The sequence below is a fragment of the Amphiprion ocellaris genome, chromosome 16, assembly GCF_022539595.1.
Source record: "Amphiprion ocellaris isolate individual 3 ecotype Okinawa chromosome 16, ASM2253959v1, whole genome shotgun sequence".
Lineage (NCBI taxonomy): Eukaryota > Metazoa > Chordata > Actinopteri > Pomacentridae > Amphiprion > Amphiprion ocellaris.
In genome coordinates, this window is record NC_072781.1 from 2,188,702 (window position 1) to 2,213,948 (window position 25,247).

Consider the following 25,247-nt stretch of genomic DNA (forward strand, 5'->3'; position numbering starts at 1 on the left):
TTATTCTAAATTCTGACACCTAGATTTTCATTTTCATTGCAGTTAAAAAATACCAGTTGACCCCTAAAAAGAATTTATGTCTAAAACAGTGCATCTGTATCAAAAATACGATTTAAAAAAGCTGTTACCTGGAACCTTTCACCTTTTGTTTTGCTTTGGATGCCGTTCAGATCATGCAGAGCTTCGTCAAACTCCTCACACTGCAGCTTTTTTAGCAACCAAAATTTAACTTATTTTGCTGTGCACAAGTCAACAAACTCTGTCTCTCTTAAAAAAAAAAAAAATCAAAGAAAAAACTCAAGTGGAATCAAATACCCTTAAATCTGAGGAAATAACACCACATTAGACAGAGTTCTCTTGCAGGTTAGTCTTGGAAAATGTCCTAACTGGTGCAGGTTTTATATAAAGCAGCAAAAGAAGGTGCCTCCCTTGACATCAGTACAACTATTTTGCACATGCACATTGCAGTAGTTGATGCTAAAACAACATATCTACACATAGCTACAAACCATGAAGTGCATTTTAGCAGCCAGATGTTTCTAGCTTTATTTGTTCTGAGGCATAAATATCAGTAAAATCATTGCTGGAATGAAAACAGTCCAGTTTATCATGGAGTCTTGGATTGTCAGGATAAACTGAGACATTAAGACAAACACAAGGAGGTTTTTAGCTTTTTATCTGAGAGTTGTTTCTCTCTTACAACACATCTGACCAAAACTTCCAGGACCTGTAGTGTGAGGACATCGTTAGCATTCAGTTCTCATAATTTCCGATTATAAAAAACACATTTCCACTGCTGTTTTTTTATTATTCTTGCAGAAATTAACTTCTTCCAAAGGTGCATAGCGTGGCTGTAGAAATAAACAGACAGTGGACGACCAGATGACGGCCTTCACGGTGCAACAATCAACACTGGCATGCAAAACTCAAATGAGAAAAACCGTAAGACGAACCAACAGAACCTGGAGAAAACACAAGTGAGAACTATTAACTATTAACCAATCAGAATCTGCTCAGTGTAAAAAAAAAACAAAAACAGACATGTTATTTCCTCACCTATTAAATGTTTAGTTTGGCCCCAAAGAAAAGTGTTTGTGCACAATTGTGTTACAGTACTGCCCCAATTCCTACTTCAAACAAATCTCCTTTGATTAAAAACTCTGCTTCAAAAGAGGTTTCAGGCACAGAAACTGTTCGTATCATAAAGACGACAGCAGCCAGCGTTCAAACTGAAGACCTCCATTTCTGATGGAGAACATCAACACACACACAGTCTGTTTTTACGTCTGACTGCTTTTGCTTTTGCAATTTGAGAAGCGACACTGAGAAGTGTTTACGTTAAAACAAAAGCAGAAAACATTTTCTATCCTAAATGGCTCCAGAGAGCTGAAAAAACGATCCTGAGACACAAACAGAAGATGTGACTGTTGTTAGTCAGCATCGGGATTCTTTTCAAACTAGTTTTCAAAGTCAGCAGCTCAGGAAAATCTCTTTTTTTTAATTCGCTGCAGCTCCAGATCGTAAACTTCAGCAAACAGAGAAAGTCTTTTCTCATGAAATACATTTTCACATTAGCAGCAGGCATCTTCTTGTCTCCCATTTGCACAGAAAGCCGAGCGAATCCCCCTGACCTCGGTGATCTACTGTCAGGCATCTGAATAGACTGATGGATTCTGTAAAGGCTCATTCTGGGAAAATAAGTCTCAAAAGTTCAGATGGAGCTGCTCTACGGTTTCGAGGCGTTCTGCATCCGCTGCCGCTTCCTGGCCAAGGCTTCCTGCTTCTTCCTCTCGATCTCGGCTGCAGAGCACTTCCCTGTCATCTGGCTCGTGACAAAAACTGGAGAAGAGGAAGGAAAGTGGGGAGATTATTGTAAACATTGAGCACGATTTGATCATAGCAACGAGGAAATGCTGGGAATTAAAACATTTGAGAAAACGGGAACTAATTCAGAACGTTCGTGCCGCTGTTTGACCCAGAACAACCTGAGCGTTAATTTGCTAACATTAAAATGTTGCTTATTTGGAAGTTTTTTTTAAAAAATCCTCCATGTCCAGAAAAAAAACAATCAGTCTGCAGTTCGTTGGCAGTGAAGACTCCTGAGGTTTGGACTCCTGACAGGATTCCAAATTAAAACCATGGTGCTGTGTTTAGTTGCTTTAGGGGGAGAATAGTTCACGTGCACGTGCACTGAACTGAACTGTCAGTGATTATAAGAACAACATGTGACATCTGTTTTACTTGTGAATTTTCACTTCGATATCCAGTATTAAAGCAACGGGGCAGCAGATGGAACATTTAGTTAAACAGAAACAACAGGAACGCTGAGCTTAATCTGAACGGACGTTTAGTTATGGCACAAGTACAGCTTATCTAATGCATTTAGTCTAATTTTTTTTGTTCAATGTGTTTTTATTGAAGATTCAGTATGACAGAAAAATAGTACAATACAATTCCGTTTTTTTTTTTTTTTTTTTTTTTTTTTCTTTTAACATAACCCCAAATCCCTCCCCCCCCACACTGTTGCACCAGTCTAAAAATAAAATACATATATATATATATTATAAAATACAAATAATAATAATAATAAAAAAAAAAAAAAAAAAAAAAAAAAAAAAAAAAAAAAAAAAAAAAAAAATAAAAAAAAATAATAATAATAATACAATGTCTCTTATCTCTCTGCTGTTGATTAACGTGTGAAAGTAAATAGTTTATTATTTACTCTTCTGTAATGAGTGACGGATCCACTTCTTGGATCTGGTCCAAAATAGGACGCCAGATTTTGAAGAATTTTTCAGTGTTCCCTCTGACGGAATTTCTTATTTTTTCCAAGGCTAGATGGTGTAGGAAATCGGTGAGCCACATTCTAAAAGATGGTGGATGTTTTTCTTTCCAATTAAGGAGAATGAGCCTGCGGGCAATTAGCGTAGTAAAGGCTATTACTTCCTTTTGTTTTTTATTTGAGTTGGTAGATTCAGGCATAATGCCGAATATTACAATTTTGGCCTCTGGTTCAATATTGATCTTTAATGCGCTAGAGAGGAATTTGAAAATTGATTGCCAGAGGGGTGCCAATTTTGAGCAAAACCAGAACATGTGTGATAATGATGCTTGCTCAATTTCACAGCGGTCACAATTTAGGTCTATATCCGGTTTGAATTTTGCTAGTTTAACTTTTGACCAATGCAATCTATGAACAATTTTAAGTTGAATTACCTTGTGTCTTAGGCAAATTGAAGATGAGTATATATTATTCACTGCAGATTGCCACTCATCCTCAGATATTACAATTTCAAGCTCTTCTTCCCATTTTCTTCTGGTATGTGCAAGTGGCTGTACATTGTAAGAAATGATAGAAGTATATATTTTCCCAATGACACCCTTAGAAAGCGGGTTTATATTTAACATTGTTTCAAGAAGAGAGTCGGGGGGCCGTGATGGGAAGTGATTGAGCGTGGTTGACATATAGCTGCGTAATTGAAGATACCTGAAGAATTGAGAGTTAGGGATTTCAAATTTTGTTTTTAGTTGTTGAAACGAGGCATACTGTCCATCAATAAACAAGTCTTTCAGTGTCCTTGGGCCACGCGTAGCCCAGGTTGAGAAGCAATCGTCTATCATGGAAGGAGCAAACATATGGTTATGTGCAATAGGACCATTGATTGACATATCATTTAAAGCAAAACGCCTTCTGAATTGACACCATATCTTGAATGAGTGTTTGACAATTGGGTTTGCAGAGAATTTGCACATCGGTTGAGACAGAGGTAGTTCTGAAGTCATCAAGGAGTGAAGGGAGGTAAGACTGCACGACATATTTTCCAGTTTTAACCATTCAGGGCTGCAACAGGGGGAGCACCAAAATAGCATTGCTCGGATGTTGGATGCCCAATAATAGAATTGGAAATTTGGGAGTGAAAAACCCCCTTGCTCTCTATGCCTCTGTAACACACTTTTAGAGATGCGTGCAGTTTTCCCATTCCATATGAATGAAGATATAGATTTGTCAATAAGGGAGAAAAAGGCATTTGTTAAAAATATAGGTACGCATTGAAAAATGTACAAAAATTTAGGTAAGATATTCATTTTAACAATATTTATTCTACCTCCCAATGATAATGGGAGTGTGTTCCATCGTTCGAGGTCCTGTTTCATGGAGTCTAATAATGGGATAAAGTTTGTTTTGTACATGTGCTTGTAGTTTTTTGTTATCCATACACCTAAGTATTTAAATTTATCTTGACTTATTTTGAATGGGAATTGGCTCGGCATGATTTGTTTAGCCACAGAGTTTATAGGCATTAGCTCACTCTTTTGCATGTTTACCTTATAGCCTGATATCCTTCCGAAGCTCTCAAGAACATCGGATAGTTTAGGAAGGCTCCGGAGTGGGTCCGATATATACAGGAGGGTGTCGTCAGCATACAGCGAGGTTTTGTGCTCTGAGTCCCCCCTTTGGATGCCTTTAATGGAAGGTTCGTTACGTATTGCAGTTGCTAGGGGCTCCATTACCAATGAAAATAATAGAGGGGATAATGGGCACCCTTGCCGTGTGCCCCGTTCTAGTTTGAAAAAATTTGACCGATTATGGTTTGTACGGACTGCAGCTAGAGGGGCGGAGTATATCATACGGATCCAAGATATAAACTTTACACCAAAACCGAACCTTCTAAGAGTATAGAAAAGGTAGTCCCACTCCACACGATCGAACGCTTTCTCAGCATCAAGTGACAAGACCACTTCTGCTGTATCTGGTGGAGTGGGACTATGCAGGATATCCAAAAGCCTGCGGATGTTATAAAATGAATATCGGTTTTTGATAAATCCTGTTTGGTCATTGGATACTATTGAAGGGACAATTAGCTCTAAGCGGGTTGCTAAAATTTTGGCAAATATTTTATTGTCTACATTTAACAATGAAATTGGTCGATATGAGCTACATTTCAATTTACTTTTGCCCTTTTTATGAATTAAAGATATGACCGCCTGCCTCATTGTTTCTGGAAAGACACCAGATCGAGATGATTCATCATAAACAGAAAGTAAAATAGGGGACAGCTCTTTAGAAAATGTTTTAAAAAATTCGGTTGGGAAGCCGTCAGGCCCGGGAGCCTTTCCACTCTGCATGGAGGCAATAGCTTTCATAATTTCTTGTTCAGACAGTGGTCTTTCTACATCTACTGCCGATTGCTCACTAATAGTTGGAAGGGTAAATTTTGTGAAAAAGGTCTCAAATTGTTTTTCATTACCACACGATTCAGAGGTATATAGTTCCGAGTAATATTTACTGAACTCGTTATTTATGTCTATAGGATCTGTTAGTTTCTCACCTTGTTCATTATTAATTTCAAGAATTGACTGATCAGCCTGTTGTTGTCGTAGTTGATGGGCCAGGATTTTCCCAATTTTCTCCCCATGTTCATATACTTTATGTTTGGATTTATTTAAGAGGTTTTCTGCATGTTTTGTGGTTATTAAGTTAAATTCAGTTTGAAGAGCCAGGCGTTCTTTAAATATTTCAGATGAAAAAGAGCAAGCCAAGGCATTGTCCAGTCTTAAAATATCACTTTCAATCTTTCTGAGGCGTTCATGTTGAGCTTTTTTTATTCTGACATTATAAGCTATGATTTGGCCTCTAAGATATGCCTTTAGTGATTCCCAGATTAATCCAGACGATATGTCTGGAGTTCTATTTCGCACCAAATACTCATCTATTTCCTTTGATATAAATTTGACAAATTCTGCATCAGAAAGCAGAAGAGTGTTAAATCTCCACGGTCGGTATTTGATGTTTGAGGGCATGTTCAGGATCATCGATAGTGGTGCATGGTCTGATATTACTATTGCGTGATATTCACATTTATTTACAAGTGGAAGCAAAGTATTATCTATAAAAAAATAGTCTATTCGGGAGAAAGTCTTATGTACTGGCGAGTAGAAAGAGTAGCATCTTCGGCCTGGGTTTTTAGATCTCCAAACATCGTTCATCCCATAGGTTTTTAGAAGCTTATTAACTGTTTGCTCTGTTCGATTTGGTTGTACTGTTTTAGATGAGCTGCGGTCTTGTGATGGTGATAAGACACAGTTGATATCGCCTCCCAGGATGAGGTGATGTGAATCAATATTTGGTATTTGAGAAAATAGTCTCGTAAAAAAAGCACTATCATCCCAGTTAGGGGCATAAATGTTTGCCAAGACAACAGGGGTGTTATTTAGCCTGCCCACCACAATTATGTACCGACCGTTAGAGTCAGCTTCAACATTACCAAGGGTGAAAGAGATGTTCTTTTTAATGAGTATAGCTGTTCCCCTAGATTTGGAGTGAAAGTTCGAATGAAAAAATTGTCCTACCCAATTGCATCGAAGCTTTGAGTGGTCATGTGTAGTTAGGTGAGTTTCTTGGAGAAAGACAATGTCAGCGTTCATCCTCTCCAGGTGGGAAAACACCCTCCTACGTTTTGCCGGCTTGTTAAGAGATTTAACATTCCAGCAAACAAAGTTTACCTGGCAGAGGCCGGACTGAGTATTCAACGGTGATCTAGCCATGTGGACTGGGACACATAGTGACAAGAGTAATATTTGGTTGGGTTAAAAAACACAGAGAGGTCAATAATAATCAGCTTAGAAAGTACAAACAATGATCTTAAAACAAATTTTGGTGCAACAGGCGCTAAACCCCCAAAATCACCAGCAAGAACATGGTGATAGAACAACCCTTGAAAGAAAAATCCACACATTAGCATAGCCTATGTGTTTGTTTAGAGTTCTAGCTTTACAGGTGGCTCCATGTGCATTTAGAATTAAGATAAGTCTTTTAGAATGCACAGTAATAAAGAAAAAAAAAAATATATATATATATATTTTGGCGGCCTAGTCCATTAGTCTTTTTATGATTGACTACTGTAACACATCCTATAAAAATATGTAATTACCTGAATTTACTCAGGGATATAGGAAAACCCTGCTTCAGCACTTATTAACTTAACAACACAATTAACTTTCCAATATACAACATTGTGCTTAGCAGTTCAAGATTATCGTTTGAAAAAGATAGTGTTATTTGCGTAGTGCGAGGCTTTACCGTTTGTTGTAGTAAGCCTAGTCACTCCTTACATTTTTTCACGTACATACGCTTGGGCTTTAGCTGGGTCGTTGAAGATCATATCCTTGCCGTCATGGGAGATGCGCAGCCGGGCTGGGTAAAGGAGCCCATAGCGCACTCCCTCTCGACCTCGCAGCGACTTTTTCACGTCGTTAAAGGCCATCCTTGCGCGGGCGACACTTGGTGGATAGTCAGGGAAGATGAGGATGGTCGAGCCGTTGCGCTGCAGTGGGTCTGATTCTCGTGCACGGCGGAGGATGTCGACGCAGTCTTGAGGGTAGTGCAGTTTGGCTATGATCGGTCTGGGTTTGCCATCAGCTCTCTTCCCCTGTAAGGAGCGGTGTGATCTGTCCACCAGTACATCCCTGTCCAGCTTTAGCACGTCACGGATTAGCTTGGATACAGCAACAGGCGTACACGGGGAGCTCTCAGCCACATTCAGTATTCGGATGTTTGATCTCCGACTGCGCCCTTCCAAGTCCACATGTTTCTCACGCAGAGACTCCACGATTTTCTCCAGCGTTTGGACTTTGGTTTGCAGTGTTGTTATGTCATCTGAGTGTACAGAAAGCGCCCCCTCCATCTCTACAACCGTAGTTTTGACTGTCTCCATGTCGATGCGAAGGGCTACTGTGCTGTTAGCTATCTCGGTTTTCACTGACTGTAGCTCCGCTTTAATGCCCTCGATTTCGTGCGTAATCACCTTTGTCACCTCTCTTTGAAAAAGTTCAGTCATTTCGATCTTCATGAATGACAGCAACTCAGTTTTTAGATCTTGAAGTTCACCTTTTCCTGACATTTTGCTGGTTGAGTCGCCTACAGGATGTGTAGGCCCGGGTGCTTTGTTAGCTTTCTCGGGGCTCGTCTCCTCTGTAGTTTTGTTGCCCGGTGTAAATTTGTATTTTCGCAAGTTATTTGCCATTTTCAAAGAAATCACCCGTTTCCTCGGATGTCACAGATGGTACGTAAGGCTTCAGTTTTTCTCACGACGCCAAATAAAAAGACTTATATGTGTTTCTGTGCGGAGCCAACTGGGCACACGTCTACTCCATTGCCTGCTCGCCGGAACTCCCCTTCGCATTTAGTCTAATTTAAGATGATCATCTGGGCTGTTTTAAAGAAAAGGAAGTGTACTTTTAATTTCCTTTGACAAACACTATTAAACACTCCATCTAAAATGTTTTAATTTACAGGATCTCTTGATAAAAACAGTAGTGCAAAAGTTTGGACAGTTAAGATTCTTATCCATTAGGAAACTGTCTGATTGATCCCGAATTCATCCTATTGCATACGTCAGACTCCTAAAGAACTATCTTTATTGGCAAGAAACACATATTTTCAACCTTTAGGTTAGCAACCTCTTTGTTAAGCTGCACCTGGCCATGATAAGGAGTCCTGATCTTCACATCATGGAGTCATTCTGGAAAAAGCTAAGAGCCTGTATTCACTGAAAAACTGAAGTAACGTCTCCAAGATCAGAGCGATCTACCTGCCAAGGACCTTGAAAAACTGAGCGCCAGAGTAAGACCTGAAGTTGTGTTCATTTTTTAATGTTTTTTCTGCACTTCGGGTTAAATCAATCGATGAATAAATCAAACCTCCTCATGGCATTATTCTGGAAAGCCTCCAGTATCTGAATCTTTTGGACAGTCAAGTATACGTCACACTTTAATGGACTCCAGACACACATATCAGAATCTTACCTTTGCTGCTTATAGCTGCCGAGTCTGATAGGTTTCTCTTGAAAGCTGCATGATGGGACCTGAAGTGTTGCGGTGTTCCTGCTGTCACCGTCTTCGTATCCACGTTCACATTTCCAGCCTGGAAAGTTCCAGAGGAATCTCCACACTGGCCAAATGTGCCCAGACCCATGCAGCTTCTTGGGAAGCTCTGAGACATCCGTGATTTGTCGTTGGAACCTTTCATGGGAACGTTCCATGCTTGGAGGTTCACGGTTCCACTGCTGCTGGTCGGTAATGAGTTAAAACGAACAAAAGCACATGTCGACTGTCTTTTAGCGCCGGTGTTTGTGGACGAGGCCCTACTGATTGGAAGAGGCTTGGTGCTTCTCCGTCCTCCGTCTACGGTGATGTCTTGCTTTTGTTGGCAGTTTCTGGGACTTGCTTGCTGTGGCTGACTGTTAGAAATCCTCTCCACGCTGTCGCATACCTGGTAGAGCAGCGCGTCATCGTCCCCATCATCCCACAAACTGTCTGAGATGTCTTTACCAGAGTCTGCTCCTGAAAGAGCCCCCTTCTGATTATTAGTGATCCTGTCGGGCTGCAGAGTAAATGTTGTCTTTGAGGAAGCAGATTTCTGCTCCAACATCTGTGTTTTAGTTTGTTTAACAGTGAAGCCGGACTTTGAAGCTTCTTTAGCCATCTTGGGCTGGAAACAAGGGTTAGGCTCCAGCTTGAAAGTGCTTCTGTTGGTCGTCTTTGGTTTGGGACACAGCTCCTGGAGTGAACTGCAGCTTGGCTGGCAGTCTGAAGGCTGATATGTGGAGTTTTTCTTTGCAGCTGGCTTGCAAACAGAGGTGAACTGAGTAGTGTTCGTCTGAAGGGTGGTTTTAGGATCGGCATCGTGCTGCTGGTCGGGATTCTGGGTCATCGCCAGAACAAAAGAGTCATTAAGCAAGTCGTCGTTCTCCCAGTCATCATCAAAATCATCACAGTTGTTTGCGCTGGAACCACAAGATCGTTTCTCTCTGGCGGGACGTGCAGCTGATCCAGACTCGTTTTGTTCAGATGCAGCTGAAGTCACGTGTTGGTGTTTTATGTCTTGTAAACAGGGCGATGCTGCAAAGCTCTGGCTCAGCCGGCCGCTGACTCCCTGAGTGGAGCAGTCGAACAGAGCGTGCAGCTCGGCCTCCACCAGATCCGACGACGACGACGAACACTTCAGGTCCTTCGCATTGCTTGGGAATGATGTCGGTGCTACTTGTGTCTCAGAAGTCTTAACACGTCCGTCAAGGTCGCTGCTGACGGCGTTCAGCTGTTCTGAAGTCTCCTTGTCCTGCTGCATGTTCTCATCGAACTGCCGGGCCAGCTTCATGAGGTCCTCCACATTGCTCTGTCTGGAAGTCAAAGCAAACGGAGAGACGGTCACTAATTACTAAGAATTAAGTGTAGCTTCAAGACGTATGTGGCTAGATATTTTGATCACCCACCGAGTGGACTTCTTCCTGGTTCTTGGTTTTCGGATCTCCGGTGTGCATGGGATGGCGCTGTCACCGATCCACTGCAGCAGAGGAGATTCAGTCCCTTTTGGTTTCACATCCTGTAAAAATATACAGACTCAAAGTTAAAAAACATCTTTGAAAACACTCACTGCACACAGAAATACATGACAACAGTGTTTCTGTTCAGTCTGACAATAACGGATCTATTTTAATTTCATTCAACGCGACATTTACACATTATTATTTACTCTGCTGCTGACTAATGTTTGAGAAGAAGCTGAAGGAATAACTGACCTTTGGAGCAATGCGGTTGACGATATCTGATATTTCCACGACTCTGGTGTTCCTGTGTCCTGGCCCTGAAGGGGGAAGAGATAAAAAGCTGTTAATAATACATAAAATGGTAAATACAGGCTGAGTTGACCATTAATTCAAACACAAGATTTTTTTGTTGACGTCTTATGGCCACGAATTAAACAGTTGTAATTTCTGCTCTCTGTATCGGTGTTGTTTACCAGTATTAGTTTGAGTGGGAGATGTCGAATCCCAGAAAATATCCTGCGAAGCTTCCACATCTCCAGGAGAATCTCCATTATTCAGTCCGGGGTATCTGCCGTAGCCTCTGTGCCTGGGACTCTGGAAATCTGTCAAACAGAAGTCTTATGTATTAAAGCCCTCAAAAATAACATGATCTAGTAGCTCCAAACTGCTGGGACATAATTCTGCTGTTAACAAATGTCTGCATTGTTTACTAACCCCAAAATATCTCAGGTGAAGTGTTTTATTCCAGAGATTTTTCTATTTCAGTCTCACAGCAGAAGGTCCAGCTGTGACATCACTATCTGTATGGACTCTTCCTCATTAACTACATAGAAAACGCGGCTTCTCTAATAATTAGAATAACAAAATATGGCAACACATAGCTAAGTAGTGCTGAAAAAAACGTTTTGTTTCACTGTAAACAGCTGTATTTAAATAAAGTTGTCATTAGGCCATGGACAGCGTTTTCACGGACAGATGATTTGCTCTTCTGATCAGGAGGTTTTGTGTCGTGTGATTTTAGGGGAACTTTTTCAACTCACAAACACCTGCAGCTCTTCTGGAATATTTAAAGGGTTGCTGATCCAATTAGTATGAAATGAAGGTGTGAAAACAAGTATGTCTGAGGCACACCTTTTCATATGATTAGAGCTGTAAATCCTATAAATTAGACTGGTCTAGCTTGACAGCAAGCACGGTGAAATGAATTTGGGTTAAACAGAAGTGGATTAAAATGGGTTTTAGAATTTGAAAAAAAGCACACTTCCTCTGTTTTCATCTTTATTTCATTCTAAAGTAACTTGAGAATTGTGCGTTTTTCAGGGTAAAATCTAAATGTGCCAAGATGCCAACTAAGCTTCTGCTTTAACTGCATTTAACAAATTATTTATACATGATTAGACTGTTTTATTCATTCTGTGTCTTCCTTGTTAGATGTGCATTCATATCAAATTGAAGTACCTGAAATGTTAAATGCAATAAAACAAATGGGTCAATATATAATTGTGGGACTTTTTGCACCATAGTTGACATTTTAGTGATATCCAGTCATTTTTTATTAATAAGTGATGGTTTCCATAATAAATAATTATGGAATTTGAAAAGACTATGATAATAATGAACATAAAAAGACATTAGTTTTTTTTTTGTTTGTTTTTGTTTTTTACTTTTAATAAAAATATATGCCAGATATATCCCATGGACTTCAAGAGTCCTTCAATTATAGATTGACCCAGCGAATTTTTGAATCATTTTGGACAATTTTCTTATCATTTTCAACAGGTTTTATGTTGGTTTGGATCTTTTCTCGTCATTTTGGATCACTTTTGTGTCTTTGGGATAATTTTCGAGTCTTTTAGGACAAACTTCATGTCATTCTGGACTGATTGTCTGTAATTATGGATCATTTTCAAATCATTCTGGACAAGTTTCGAGTCATTTTGAACAAATTTTAAGTCATTTAGGACAATTTTCGAGTCATTTTAGACAAGTTTTGAGGCATTTTTGGACAATTTTTGGACAACAATTTTATTTTTCTCTCAAAGCAGCAACAATATTGTATGGATTTCTGCAGTTTTAAACTAAAGTTAGTGATGCACATGGTGAAACTAGACCAGGTGATCAGATATAAAGTCCTCCAGCCTGTTCTCTATCAGGGTTTTGCAGCTTTGACTATAATGACCTAATGGCCGCAGACACTCCTCCACGTCTGCAGGTAGTTTCACGGCATCAATCCATCGTTTATTCTGTTATTTCCACTCAGATCGCTGTGATCCTCACCTGGACGCATGGGGGACGTGGCAGGCATCTGTTTCCCGGTGTTGTTGTCCTGTGTTTTGCCGTGACACAGTTTGGAGACCGTCCTCCAAAGCTCGGTGAACTCTTCATGTGTGTTCGGCTCTGACATCAGTCATCAAACCAGCACAAGCAGCTTCCGGTCAGCATTATTTTTATTATTATAATTATTATCGATGCTCCGTTGGTTGAAACAACGCGGCTGACCGTTTAAATCACACGTTTTTAATGCTTTCTCAAACTCTTTTCGTTGTTTTTTTTTGCCTTTCGCGTTTTCATTCCAAATAAGCCGCCATGTTTGGCGTGACGTCACCACTCTACGGATGCCAGAGTGTACCAAAAAAGGCGAGCGTCCGCCAAAAGCCGATTTCTGTTCGCTGTGATAGATAGATAGATACATAGATACATAGATAGATAGAAGCTTCGATACAACAACAAAAACAACAAAAAGACAGAACAGGCAGGTCAGTAACATTAACATTAAAGGTTAGTATATACTCTTAAAATCTTGCTGTTCAATTCTATAAACAAAACACTTCTAATTTTAAAATCTGTAGAAATATTAAATGTATTAAACATCAATAAACAGTATTTACACCTTTCAAGGCACCGTGATTTATAGTGGTTTAAGTGGTTTAAAGTGATTTTGACAAGTGAGTTAAAAAAAACTACATGCAGTGCATCAGACATTCTACTATTCCACTGGATCAGACCTACTGTGATCCTGGTTGAGGTCAGAGATAGCAACCTGGGGCTGAATACACTCCTCTGCCTGATCACAATCACATAAACTAATCCAGTTCTTTTTACCTACACTTACTAGAAATTGTTTGTTCATTTGATTCAGTTTTCCATTTGTCAAAAAGTGACTACAGCTTCTGCATTGTGACTGAAATGTTATTTATAAATCAATATGACTTGATTTCATACATGAGGGTCATATTTTAAAAATTGCAAAAGATATAGTTTCTTGAACTTATACATAAAACCTGTTTATAAAGTGTGTTCAGAACAATCTAAACGAAGACATAAAGGCATACTAACATCAGAAATAATAATATAATATGGCATAAAATCTAGGGCTGCATCTCTATATATATATATATTTTTATTTTCATTGCTGATTAATGTATTGAAGATTTTCTTCACTAATAGATTAGTTCTTTGGTTTAGAAAACATTAGAAAATTGTGAAAATGTCGATCACTGGTTCTCAAAGTCCTCAAATGTCTTGTTTTGTCCACAACCTAAAAATTTTCTGTTTACAACCATAGAGAAATAAAGAACCAACAAAATATTAAAATTTAATAAGCTGTAGTCAAAGAATTTGTGTTTATCTTCCTTAAAATATAAACTTCTCAAAGAGTTTAATCTATTATTAAAGTATTTGACAGTTCATTTCATGTCTGATCAATTAATTGTTGCAGTACCAGTTTTATCCTAAATGTCATGGCTGATTATGCTGTTAATGTTTCTTTAGTCACAAAGTTGTGGTTAAAAGAAATGCAAAAGTTTCACAACAGTATATGTTTGGTGTCACCACTGACATAAACGTTTTGTGTATTTGTACTTTAGGACTGTTTGACCCAGAAAAAGCAGCTCTAGACATTTTAACAGGAAGTTTTTGGCACGACAACAGGTAGGTTACTGCAGACAAAACTGTGAGCATAAAATAAGTATTTCTCTTACATTGCCACTGGTTTCTAAATATGCAGATACGAAAAAGTATGTAGAATGATTTTTGAGATAGTTTTTATTCACGTGTGAAAGTATTAGCAGTGGTGTAAAGTAGCTGACTCAGCTGGGACTACATGTAGCCTTTGTGAAATGTAATTTTACACAAATTCTTATTTTAAAATTTACTACATTTCAGTGGAAAATAGTGCAAATTTACTGTTTGGTTTTATTTATGCAATAATACTCGAATAAGGCTCGCAGAGTCAGTAACTTCTTTTAAATCTCTTCTTAAAACCCACTTTTACAGACTTAAGTTTACTTAATTTTAGTGTTTTATTCTGTATTATGTCTGGTTTATTTTAGATGTTCTCTCTGGTTTTATTTTACTTTTAGCTGCCTGGTTCTTTGGTCTGATGTCGTCTCTCTAATTTTTTAATTCTCTGACTTTTTGATTTTTAACTTTAACCCTCAATCTTATTCTTTAACTTTTAAAACTGTCTAGTTCCTTTGTTTGTTATGAGTGCTAATCTAGCTAATTATTCATTGAATTTATTATCATTTTTACTATTTATTTTAATTGACTGCTCTGCCTTGTCTCCTATAGCTTGCTTGATTTTCTGTGTTGCTTGTTTTTAACTGTCAGAGCACTTTGTGAAGGCTGTTCTTAAGGGTGCTACATAAATACAGTTATTATTATTATAGAAAATGTAAGAATAACATTTCTAACGCTTATAATTATGAAATCCAATCTAATTTGGCAGCAGAATAACACTAATGCATGATAGATAAAATTAGCTTCTCCACAGCCAGCTAGTTAATTTAAATATTTCTTAGATGTTAGGGCATCAGAAATAATAATCCTATAGTATAATATAATAATAATGATTCAACACTGGCAGATCTTATTTTGTTTCCACGGTAACCTAATATTACTTTCTACAAGCTCCAGGCTACAGAGTCCCATTAAACAATAAATAAAATGGGTCTCATCATGTTGTCTGTTTCAAACTTATAGTTTCAACTAAACGCAGGCAGCAAATCCACGTTTATGTTCCCAAACTCTTTATGTAAGAACTTCATGAAATACAGACACTAATTCTAAGTTTGCGTTGCTCTCGGCTGGTTGTAAACGGCAGAGTAAATATTCTGTTAAGACGTCCTGATGCTGCTGAATCCATGTGTTTGCTCAGTAATTGTAATCAGGTCTCTCTGGGCCTGAAGCTTGTTTGTGTTTGGAAGCTCTTATTGTGAAGGGTTGTCCTCTGCGGGGATTATATTATTAGTATTGTCAAATAAACCCATCGCACTTTGCTCAAATGTTTGTGAAGCAGAATTGCAGGCAAATTTCACATTACATGGTGTCTGACAAAGACGCCACAAGGGTCTGTTGAGGTTAAGACGCTGCTGCAAACGGTAAAAATATCGTCGGTGAGGTGCTTTCAGTAAGAAACAGAGTAGATGAGTCGACTTCTAATAGATTCAGTATGAAAATAAGAGTTTATTCAACAATGCAATGTTGTTTTTTAATGTCATTTCATGTTAGACAGTGGAAAACTTCTGTCTGTCTTAGACTAATGAACTGGAAACACTTGAAACGAGAAGCTTGAAAATAAGAAGCTCTGACTGACAATGATGGAGATAAATCCACAACTTTATCATTTCCTCCATGACAAATTCTGATGTGACCAAAACCAAAAACATCAATAGGAATCAGCATCTTGGATTAAACCGGCCTCCTCATCTGCTCCACAGCCACCAGCAGAAGACTTTCATTTGCTTCAATTTTAATTCAATTTTATGTCCTGCATTGTTCTAAGTCATTCAGATATGTACAATATTGGCAAAATATTCTTCATAAACTCCCTCAAGGATCTGGTTTTAGTCATGTAAGAAGACTCTGCTTGGAATTAAAAGTTTGTTTCTGAAACAAAGTTGAATTTACCTCATTAGAATTCCTTAAAATTACATCTGCTCCTTCTAACTGAGTGATTGAAACAATTCAGAAACCATGAATATGCAAGTAGATTAATGTGTAAATAAGTGGCTTTTAAACAAGCTTCCATCATTTTGCAATGTGAGAAACTCATATTTAAGTCAGATTTAAGGTGAGCAGCTTCTATAAGCAACAAACATTCTTGCCTTAAGTCACCAGGTATCTGAGAGTCCGAAGCCAAGAATATTTTCATAACTGTTATAGAGCTTTAAGATCAAATGTGAGCATTTTGAGCTGAGGTTCCTGGTAGGTCAGCAGCATATCTTTTGTTTTAGTGCTTTAAGGAGTGAACTTCTGAGTCAGAATCTTAGTCTGGAATAAATTTACGCTACGAATTAAAACACATTTGTCAAACGTGACATAAAGGTCTGAGTTGTTTGGACATGAGTTCTGTCTGAAAGCTTCCTGACCTTTAAGAGTTGCTTCTTTAATCAGCATGGATTTGTCTTGACTTTGGCTGCGCTACATGACATCTTAACATCTAGCACTGGAGCGCTACACAAAGTGAGGGATTAATATTGTTGTTTTCTTTAAAGATCAGTTTTTCGAGCAGTGTTCAGAAGTTTCATTCAGCAGAACCTCTCGTCCACGTTAAAGTTCTTCTTGCCTATTTTGGTCTTCTCTCTGAATGAGATGAGTCACATCTTGGAGCCTCTAGTAGTTCAGCTTGGTAATATTCCTCCTATAAACTATATTTGGCATTTTCCTGGTTCCAAAAATGTGTCATTTTGAAAGCTTGCACTGCATTCGGATGAGTAATGCCTTCAGTGGTAACAGGTTAGTGACATGCTAGATGATGATTCCAGATAAGTCGCCGTGTTGTTGAAACTAGTCCATGTTTCCACCGTCGTCTTCTTATCTCTGCAATCTGACCAAAGCAGCTCCGTGATTAATGCTGCTGTTATTTGTGATTTGTGTGAGCAGACTTTCCACTCAACACGCCGTTGGACTCCTTTGATCGGGGATTAAGTTGTTGCTACCAATAAAATATTTATTTCTGAAAGGAAACTACAATTTTGGCTTGAGATGTTTAAGTCACTTCTAGATGATTTTGTTAGATACTTGTTTTAAAAAAGCGCAGTTGTTTCACCACAGAGGTCCGTTGTTATGTGTTTTTAGTGTTTTGCAGTTGCTCAGATTTGCTAAATGTGATTAGTTTATTCCTGATTTTATCATATTTATATTATGTGACGTAAAATTCCCTCAAAATCTTTCTGCTTTGGGAGTTTTTGAATGTAAACGGACACATTAAATAGAAAATATCAGAGGATTCTTTATGATTTCTCACATTCTGCAGAGCAATTTCCAGACTAAAGCACTAGATGGTGCTTGTATACCTCCTTGGTATTTTGTGTGTGTTTATGTGTGTGTGCGTGTGGTGTGTGTGCATGTGTTTGTGGTGTGTGTGCATGTGTGTGTAGATGGGCAGTAGGGTGGAGGAGAGGGAGAGGATACAGTAAGTCAGTGGAGAGTGGATGCAGATTTTGCATAAAATGTTTTACTGACATGCTGCTGGATTATTGTTGTAACACGCACACACACACTCGCACACACACACTCGCACACACACACACGCACACACACACACACACACACACACACACAAAGCTGCAGTGAATTACTAAGCTTGATTATACTTGATTCTGCTTTGATTGTTTTCGTTTGGAAGCAGTTTATCGGTATAGAAATTTTGGGAAACGAATCAACTGTTTCTTTGATTGACTGCCAGCAGAAACGACCAGACGACCTGCTGAAGCTCCGACTTCCCCGGTTTAAAACATAATTCTAGTCTCATGAAAACATCAGCAGATATTTAGCCACCTCTAACGATAAAATGCATGGGAAGTGAGGGCAACTGTGTCGTCTTTGGGTCTCGCTGGTTCTCTTTTGGCGAATCAAAAGCATCAGAGTCAGACAGATGAGAAGATAAAACTAGGAAATGGATTTTTGGAACGATCCTGTATTTAAAATTTGACACATTAAAAAAAAAGTGCAACCACTGCAGAAAACTTTTTTTTTTTTTTTAAATATTATTCCCTGTGTGTATTTTTTCTTATTTCTATTGTATATAGTGTATATATCTTCTGTCTTTAATCTACAGATGTGTTCTCTTGATTTTTCTTACTGTCACTTTGCTTTATTTATTTATTTTAAGAAAGGGACAGTGTACATTAAACTACATTTTAATAAATGGAAATACACCCGAGTTAGCAGAAAAGCTAGTTTCCATTGGTAGTCCCTCCACCTGGTGTTAAAAAGCATCCTAAAAGAAATAAAACGACAATACGAAACACAGTTGTTGCTCAACTCATGCTGCTGTGACGCTGCAGATTTCCCCTTATGGGACTAATAAAGGATATTCTATTCTATTCTATTCTATTCTATTCTATTCTATTCTATTCTATTCTATTCTATTCTATTCTGTTCAACTTCTTGACCCATAAAAGTGCCACAAAATATAGAAAAAAGGTTTCCTAACTCAGAGAACATGGTTGATTTCTCACATGTCAGGGGTACAAACTAATATTTTTTGTGTTTAAATACCGTATTCTTTACAACCACTCTCTCCCTTCCCTTTCTTTCCTCAGATAAACACGTCTGATTCGATGCTATACACGCCAAACAGCACGTTTACGCCTACAGGCCGTTGTCATGTTAGCGGCGTAGCTGCTGTCAATGTTAAAGAGGTTAACTGGAACCGCCAGTATGGATGTAGCGGTGATTTAATCAACAGTTAGCTGCGTTTCATGCCTCCCTTTAATGCATTCAGCTAATCTTGTGGGTATCCCCATTGCTCCGTCAAGCGAGCTGTGTCATTTCTCGCTGCCGTGCAAATCCACACCCGGGGGCGCCGTCTCCCGCCCGACTAAAAGTCACCGTAACACCCACTGTCACAGCGAATGTTAGCATTTCTCAGAAGTGATAGTTAGACGACAGAATAAAGGGCATGGATGTGTCAGTTTGGATTTGAATATGAGGCATCAGCTCGCCTTGTGTTTTTTACCCTTTTTTCTGTCTTTCCTCCTCCTCTGGAAGCCTTTACACGGCTGAGAGGAAAAAACTGCCAAAGGCTGCGTGGGGAGGAGAGCAGGAACACTTTAGCGTGGATTCTCCAAGCTTGCCTGATTCCTTCCCAGAAGTCTGCCTCTTCACCTAACTACCTACCGCCTTCCTCTATTTATTGGTTACGCCTGGGTTGTTTAGAAGCAATTAAGGAGCTAATTGTGGAGATTTCTGAGGACTGGGTATTATAGTAAAAAGTAAAGAGCTAATGGCTAATTGCCCAAGCAGCTGCTAGTGTTTATGAAGGAGGAGCGAACATGCCATGGGATCCAGCAGGCGTCGACAGCAGCGAGGACAAGGAGGCGTTTGTGTGTGTGTGTTGTGTATATGTGTGAGGTTTAGGGGGGGTTTCATCATCGCTGTGGATCCCTGGGACGGTTCACACTGGGCAGCTGCCAGTAGAGCGACACAAGGAGGGAGAATCGAACTCAGAAACAGTGTCTGCATAAACAATAACCACCTCCGATGGCCTCTGGTGCTGCATCTCCAAGGAGTGCATTGTGTCATCTGTGTTTGTGTGTGAAGGGGTCTATCCCAGTGTTTATGCCACCAACACCAACCACCAACCCTCCCACCCGTTCTGCCAGACCCCCTTTGGGCTAGCGGTGCCTCACGGATGACAGTTAGCATGTGGCAGAGCTCTCTGAAGTGGAAGGGATCCAGGAAGCCGGCTTTCTGTGCCAGCCTCAACCAAGCTGGGATTTCACCCGTTTCACAGAGTCTGCCAACGGCTGGGACTGTGAACGTCTGAAACGACGCCTGCTTCAGCAGCGTCAGATCAGTGGACCTCAGCAGCAGTTAGGTGCTGCCTGAGGCGGTTTGGAGTCCGTCTAAAAGGATCCCAGCTGCTCCGTTTTGGTCACGCGAGGCGAAAAGGAAGTGCTAAAGGACGTCCAACTGCACTGTAGATAGATAGATAGATAGATAGATAGATAGATAGACAGACAGAGAGACAGACAGACAGACAGACAGACAGACAGACAGACAGACAGACAGACAGACAGACAGACAGATAGACTAACTGACTATAGGTAGATAGATACTATATTAATCCTGAGGGAAATTCAAGTGTTTAGCAGCTTACATACAACAACGTGAATAAGAAAAAGACAGGACAGGCAGGTTAGTAAAGACACTTTTAAAAAACTCAGACACAGACGGAGCTTCTGAAGAAGCCGCCACTCGTGTCAGTGCCGGATGTATCAAAAGGAGGAGGAAGAGGCTGTCGTGGTTGAATGTGATTTCTGTTCTTGTCTCTAAACGAGTCAAACATTTACTGATCCAGCTGTGAGGAGTGAATCGTCACAGTGGAGGCTTTTTAAGATCGCTGGGTGTCATCATAACAGAATAAGAGCTGTTCCGTATAATTATGCTGAACAGTAAGACATCCAAACTGTTTGATTGACAGCTAATTTCTAGAGCTCCACACGGATCGTCGTAGCAACGAGGGTGGTGGGAAAAAAAATCCACAGTTGAGCAATACCTTTATTTAAAAAATTTCATCCTCTTTATTAGGCTAACCTCCAAAACTCAATATCTGTAATGAAATAACATAATTTTAGTATATCCAATTAACCTCTGTCTCGACCCCCTGAGGGCTTCACTTAACATAGATTCAACTAAGGTTGTCGTGACTGCCGCTCTGCTCGAGGTGCTGCAGTTTAGACCTTTCCCGTCCTCGTCTCCACATTCGGTAAAAATATGTCGGTAAACTCGTCCATATGTGCCGGTCGTGGAACGTATAAAAGCGGCATCAATGATTGGAGCAGTTTTGGTGGGATTAAGACGCAGGAGGAAGACTAAAGCAGCCGAGCACAGACGGGCGGCGTGTCTGCCGCAGCCTACTTTGACTGCTCATTTATTCTGTTTATAATAGCAAAGCCGATGATAAATGTCCCACAGAGTGCACATGTGCTAAAATATTCATCAATTGGAGTCCCCCTAATTTGCGGAGGAGGAAAACCAATAAATTCAAATGTGAGCGGCAGTCATGTTATATTTATATGAATATGCAAGACCACGGGCAGGACATTAAGATTAATCTGGCGTGTGCGCGCTTTTAGCTGATTCTAATGCGGCGTCTCGTGCGCGGGAGGAAGGTGAGAATGTGGGAAACAAAGTGGGAGCTTTCATGTCGGGCCTTGATGGAAATCCAACCACAGTTTCTCTAATGATGTTTCTGTAATTTGGGGGTTAATGGTGAGCTGCAGGAAAAAAATATCATAACTCGCACAATCCTCGCTGATTAAAGGAGAAGTGGGAGGCTGCTCTTTTCTCTTCATTTTGATTTTCAAACATGTATAATGGCATAAAAACTGCCCCGGTTAATTCGTCATTATCACGGCATCACACGTTAAACCACGAGTTGAAATACGACTTGATTAGACGTTTTTTTTCAGAGCAGGAGAGTGTTTTTCTGCCTGCACAGTTTTCAGAATTTGACATTTTCTTGCTGTGTCCTTTATCTCATTCTCGTTCTTTGTCTCAGTCTTTCTTCCTCCTTCTGTTTTCCTCGCTGTGTGTCTTTTCTCACCCTTTCTGCTCAGGTGTGCTGAGGCCCGGAGGAGGCGGAGGAGGGGGTTCCTCCAGTCGTCCACCCTGCAGAGCCGCTCTCTCCTGGGGTAAGGATGACAGGAAGTCAGCCAGATGGCACCGAACAGGTCTGCAGCATGTGACCTCCTCTCTGGAGAGGCAGGAAGGACGAGGAGGAGGAGGAGGGAGGCTGAGATGAAGGAAAGGAGGTGAGGAGACATAAGAAAGATGTGAGGAGCCTCTCATATATCAGCGTTTGTTCCACCAGTTAGACGAGGAGCTTTAGGATTGTGATTCATGGTAACGTATAGTAATCAATAACATTTTATACTCATAAATTTGCACCATTTTTGTTCTTTTAAATCCCTGAGTGATACAACGCCTTGATTCAGCACGTTGCTGGTTCACAAATCATTTATGGTACGCTCTAAACACCCGGTGTTTGTTAGGAGAACAACACAAACGGTGAATTTACCCTAATTGAAGCTACACATGTTCAGAAACTATTAAAAAATCACATCCACCACACTCTTACACCAGCTAGCATGAGCTCTTATTACCAAAACCATGGAGGTTGTAGGTGTTTTAAATGTATTCATTCATGACTTAGTGGCCGACAGTAAATGTACAGGGTCAGTATATAATTTTGAAGTCTATAGGATATATCTTGCGTACATTTTTATTAAAAATAAAAAAAATAATGTTTTTATGTTCATTATTATCATGTCTTTACAAATTCCATAGTTATTTATTATGAAAACAATCACTTATTGATAAAAAATGACTGGATATCACTAAAACGTCAACTAAATAACTCATTATCATTCTGTGAAAGGAGAAAAACATGCCCTGGTTCGTTTTATTTCTTTAAACCAATCACAATCATCTTTGGTGTTGAGCATTGGTGTTCCCTCAAAATAGTGTCTTGGTGAAACTTTCACGTGCAAGATGGCACAAAAAACAAACAAACCTTTTTCAAAAATCCAAATTAAGTAAGTTGCAAGATAGAGATCGTTAATTTTAAAAACAGTCAGATGTAGATCGCAAAAGAGGAAGAGATCCATGTGAAATGTGCGACCAACGGCTGGCTTAAACCTGCAATCTACATCCAGCGAGTCAGATGAGGTTTATTTTAAACATGAAACTGTGTGTTTGTGACCTGCTTCTAAAGGTTTACATGTTCAGCGTCACAGAGAGGCAAGCTGAAAAGGTATGGATGGAAGGATCAGGACATGTGTGTAAAGTGGAACAATGAAAATCTCTACTTTTCGCTCTTGAATCTGTTCTTGAATCTGTTGATCCTTCCGAGATTCCTTTAAACATAGTTTCATTCCATTTAAAAATATCACAACCTGACTTAACCCAAGCTTACGGTTTTTGTCTCTATGCATTCTGGGTTTGAGATCATGATGTTAGCGATTCTGGAGCACCGAAATGTAAGCGGCACAGTGTGGGAGATAAAGTAACGCTGTGGATTTTAAATAAATCCGCTCTTTGCTCAGTTTAAACTCCTTCAGTCATGATTTGCTACTGATAAGGATTGGTTTCTAAGAAAAATGTTGACTAATTCCATATTTAGCCCTTAAACAGATGCAGTTCAGCCCCACCCACATGGTTTGATTGACAAGTCATGTCTTTGCAGAAATTCAGAAGCAGTTGCATATAAAGACAGAACTCTTCAGAGGTTTTTTGCCAAGAAACATACAGATATATCTGTATATATAGATGGCAGACAGAAAACAGACAGGGTGTTTGCATTATTTTATCTACATCAGCTCACAAAGATGTGTAGAAGCCTCACTGCCGGGAGAGACTTTAGGAAACAAATAGCTCAAAACATCAAAAGCTAATTTGCATCCACTGGTCCCGTCCTCCAAAGTTCAATCCAGTGTGTGTGTACAGTAGAAGTGGCAGTTTGGTGACCTGAAAAAAGGCACAGCTTCATTCCACCCAGCTGGAAGTCACATCTCAAGTTAACAGCTCCAATTTGGTATTGATATCCTCAGTGTAAAAGAGGGGGGAGGGGGGAGGGAAATAAATTGACAAATTTCCCCACTTATTATTATTAACGTTCCCATGCACTCACAGATTTGCTCATCACATTGCACAAACTTCCATTTCATGCACAACTCCCCGGCTGGCCCGAACCAAACCCCCTCTGCTCGGCTCCTGCCTGGGGTTGCCTTTGATCTAAATTTGGCCTCAGCAGAAGATGTACACAGTCATTTTCATATGGAGGCTTTGAACATGCTGATGGAGGGCCCGTTGCTGCCGCCGCGCTCACTTTTATCCTCCGAGCCTTTTTCCCTCGGAGCCCTGCGAGCATATGGCGAACACCCCTCACCGGAGTTTCCTACAACAGGAGGGGCCGCCCATTCCTAACATCTCCTGTTCCCCCGGTCCCTCCGTCACTGCGGGTCTTAGAGATGTTGGAAATTAGCTACACCGGTGGATCCGTGACAGCGACGCTTATGAGGCAAAGTTTGTTTTAATAGACTCAAGAGGCTTTTAAATATCTGAGTGTCAGTGAACCTGAAAAACGAGCAACATAAAGATGAATGTGGTAAATGAATATCTCCATCTCCTTTGGTTCTACGCAGGCGGTCGTTCAAGTGAACCAGCAGACGACACCAAAGTTACAATATTAAATATATTTAATACAAGGATGGGATTTTTTTTCATTTCTGCGACTGTGTTCTGGGACATGAAGATCGTCTTTCCTGCTCTGGTCTTTCACTTTGCTGAAACAGGAACCTGCCCATTGTTTGCTAACACAGAGCTACAGTCTTTTGGTCTCCTCGCGTCGCGCCGAGCGGCCGTCATCTGCTGCCAAAATGTCCGTCAAGAGACAACGACCAAAGCAGATCCACTGTATCTGAAAGAGCTTGGCCTGAATGGATACCTTTTGAAAAACTATGTTCCCCTGATGCTCGCCGAGACTTCAGTCTGAGATTTGAGTTTCTCCAGCCGGGGTTCGGGACAAAGATCTGACTGTCGCCGCTCGCCACAAAGCAGCTAATGAAATTTTGCCGCTTAATCCGCCTTCAATTAATGTCGGGGAATTCATTTGGAAACACTCAAAGAAGTTAAAAGTGATTGTTTTATGTTCCTCCACGGCTTTTAGAACTGCTGTCGGCACATAATAGTATTTTTTGGCTGAAAAAAAAACACAAATATGAACAGACTGAATAAATGAAATAGCAATAAAGTTTGAATTACAATTAAAAGCTAATTAGAGCTGCCTAGACAGTCGTTTTATTTACTTGCTTTCTGGGGATAAAGATTCTCATCTCTCCATTGTTAAATGCTTTCCTTGTGAGGGCTGTAACCAACAAAAATACATGTGTTCTCCGGAAGGGATACGCC

At 39.9% G+C, this 25,247-nt stretch overlaps 1 protein-coding gene and 1 long non-coding RNA gene across 2 annotated transcripts in view; one reads left to right on the top strand and one right to left on the bottom strand.

Moving 5' to 3' along the window:
* The window catches only part of LOC118470541 (uncharacterized), a 186,917-nt gene that overhangs the window by 96,210 nt on the left and 65,460 nt on the right, over nucleotides 1-25,247 (top strand). Inside the window, exons 7-9 of the long non-coding RNA XR_008604386.1 lie at nucleotides 12,586-12,759; nucleotides 14,192-14,255; nucleotides 21,896-22,090. This is a non-coding gene — a long non-coding RNA (uncharacterized LOC118470541). The remainder of the gene's footprint in view (nucleotides 1-12,585; nucleotides 12,760-14,191; nucleotides 14,256-21,895; nucleotides 22,091-25,247) is intronic.
* etaa1b (ETAA1 activator of ATR kinase b) lies at nucleotides 660-12,925 on the bottom strand. The gene is made up of 6 exons (XM_023270954.3): nucleotides 12,603-12,925; nucleotides 10,799-10,927; nucleotides 10,578-10,642; nucleotides 10,272-10,381; nucleotides 8,806-10,178; nucleotides 660-1,839 (listed from the first exon to the last, which is right to left on the bottom strand). The coding sequence occupies exons 1-6, from the start codon at nucleotides 12,727-12,729 to the stop codon at nucleotides 1,727-1,729; spliced, it is 1,917 nt and encodes a 638-aa protein (XP_023126722.2). The 5' UTR covers nucleotides 12,730-12,925; the 3' UTR covers nucleotides 660-1,726.

Excerpts from the sequence above, each read along its gene's own strand:
- etaa1b (XM_023270954.3), bottom strand. The coding sequence starts at position 12,729 with ATGTCAGAGCCGAACACACATGAAGAGTTCACCGAGCTTTGGAGGACG. Across the intron at positions 10,928-12,602 it reads CACGTCCCCCATGCGTCCAG|ATTTCCAGAGTCCCAGGCAC; the intron begins GTGAGGATCACA and ends TCTGTTTGACAG. Across the intron at positions 1,840-8,805 it reads GGCAGCTATAAGCAGCAAAG|TTTTTGTCACGAGCCAGATG; the intron begins GTAAGATTCTGA and ends CCTCTTCTCCAG.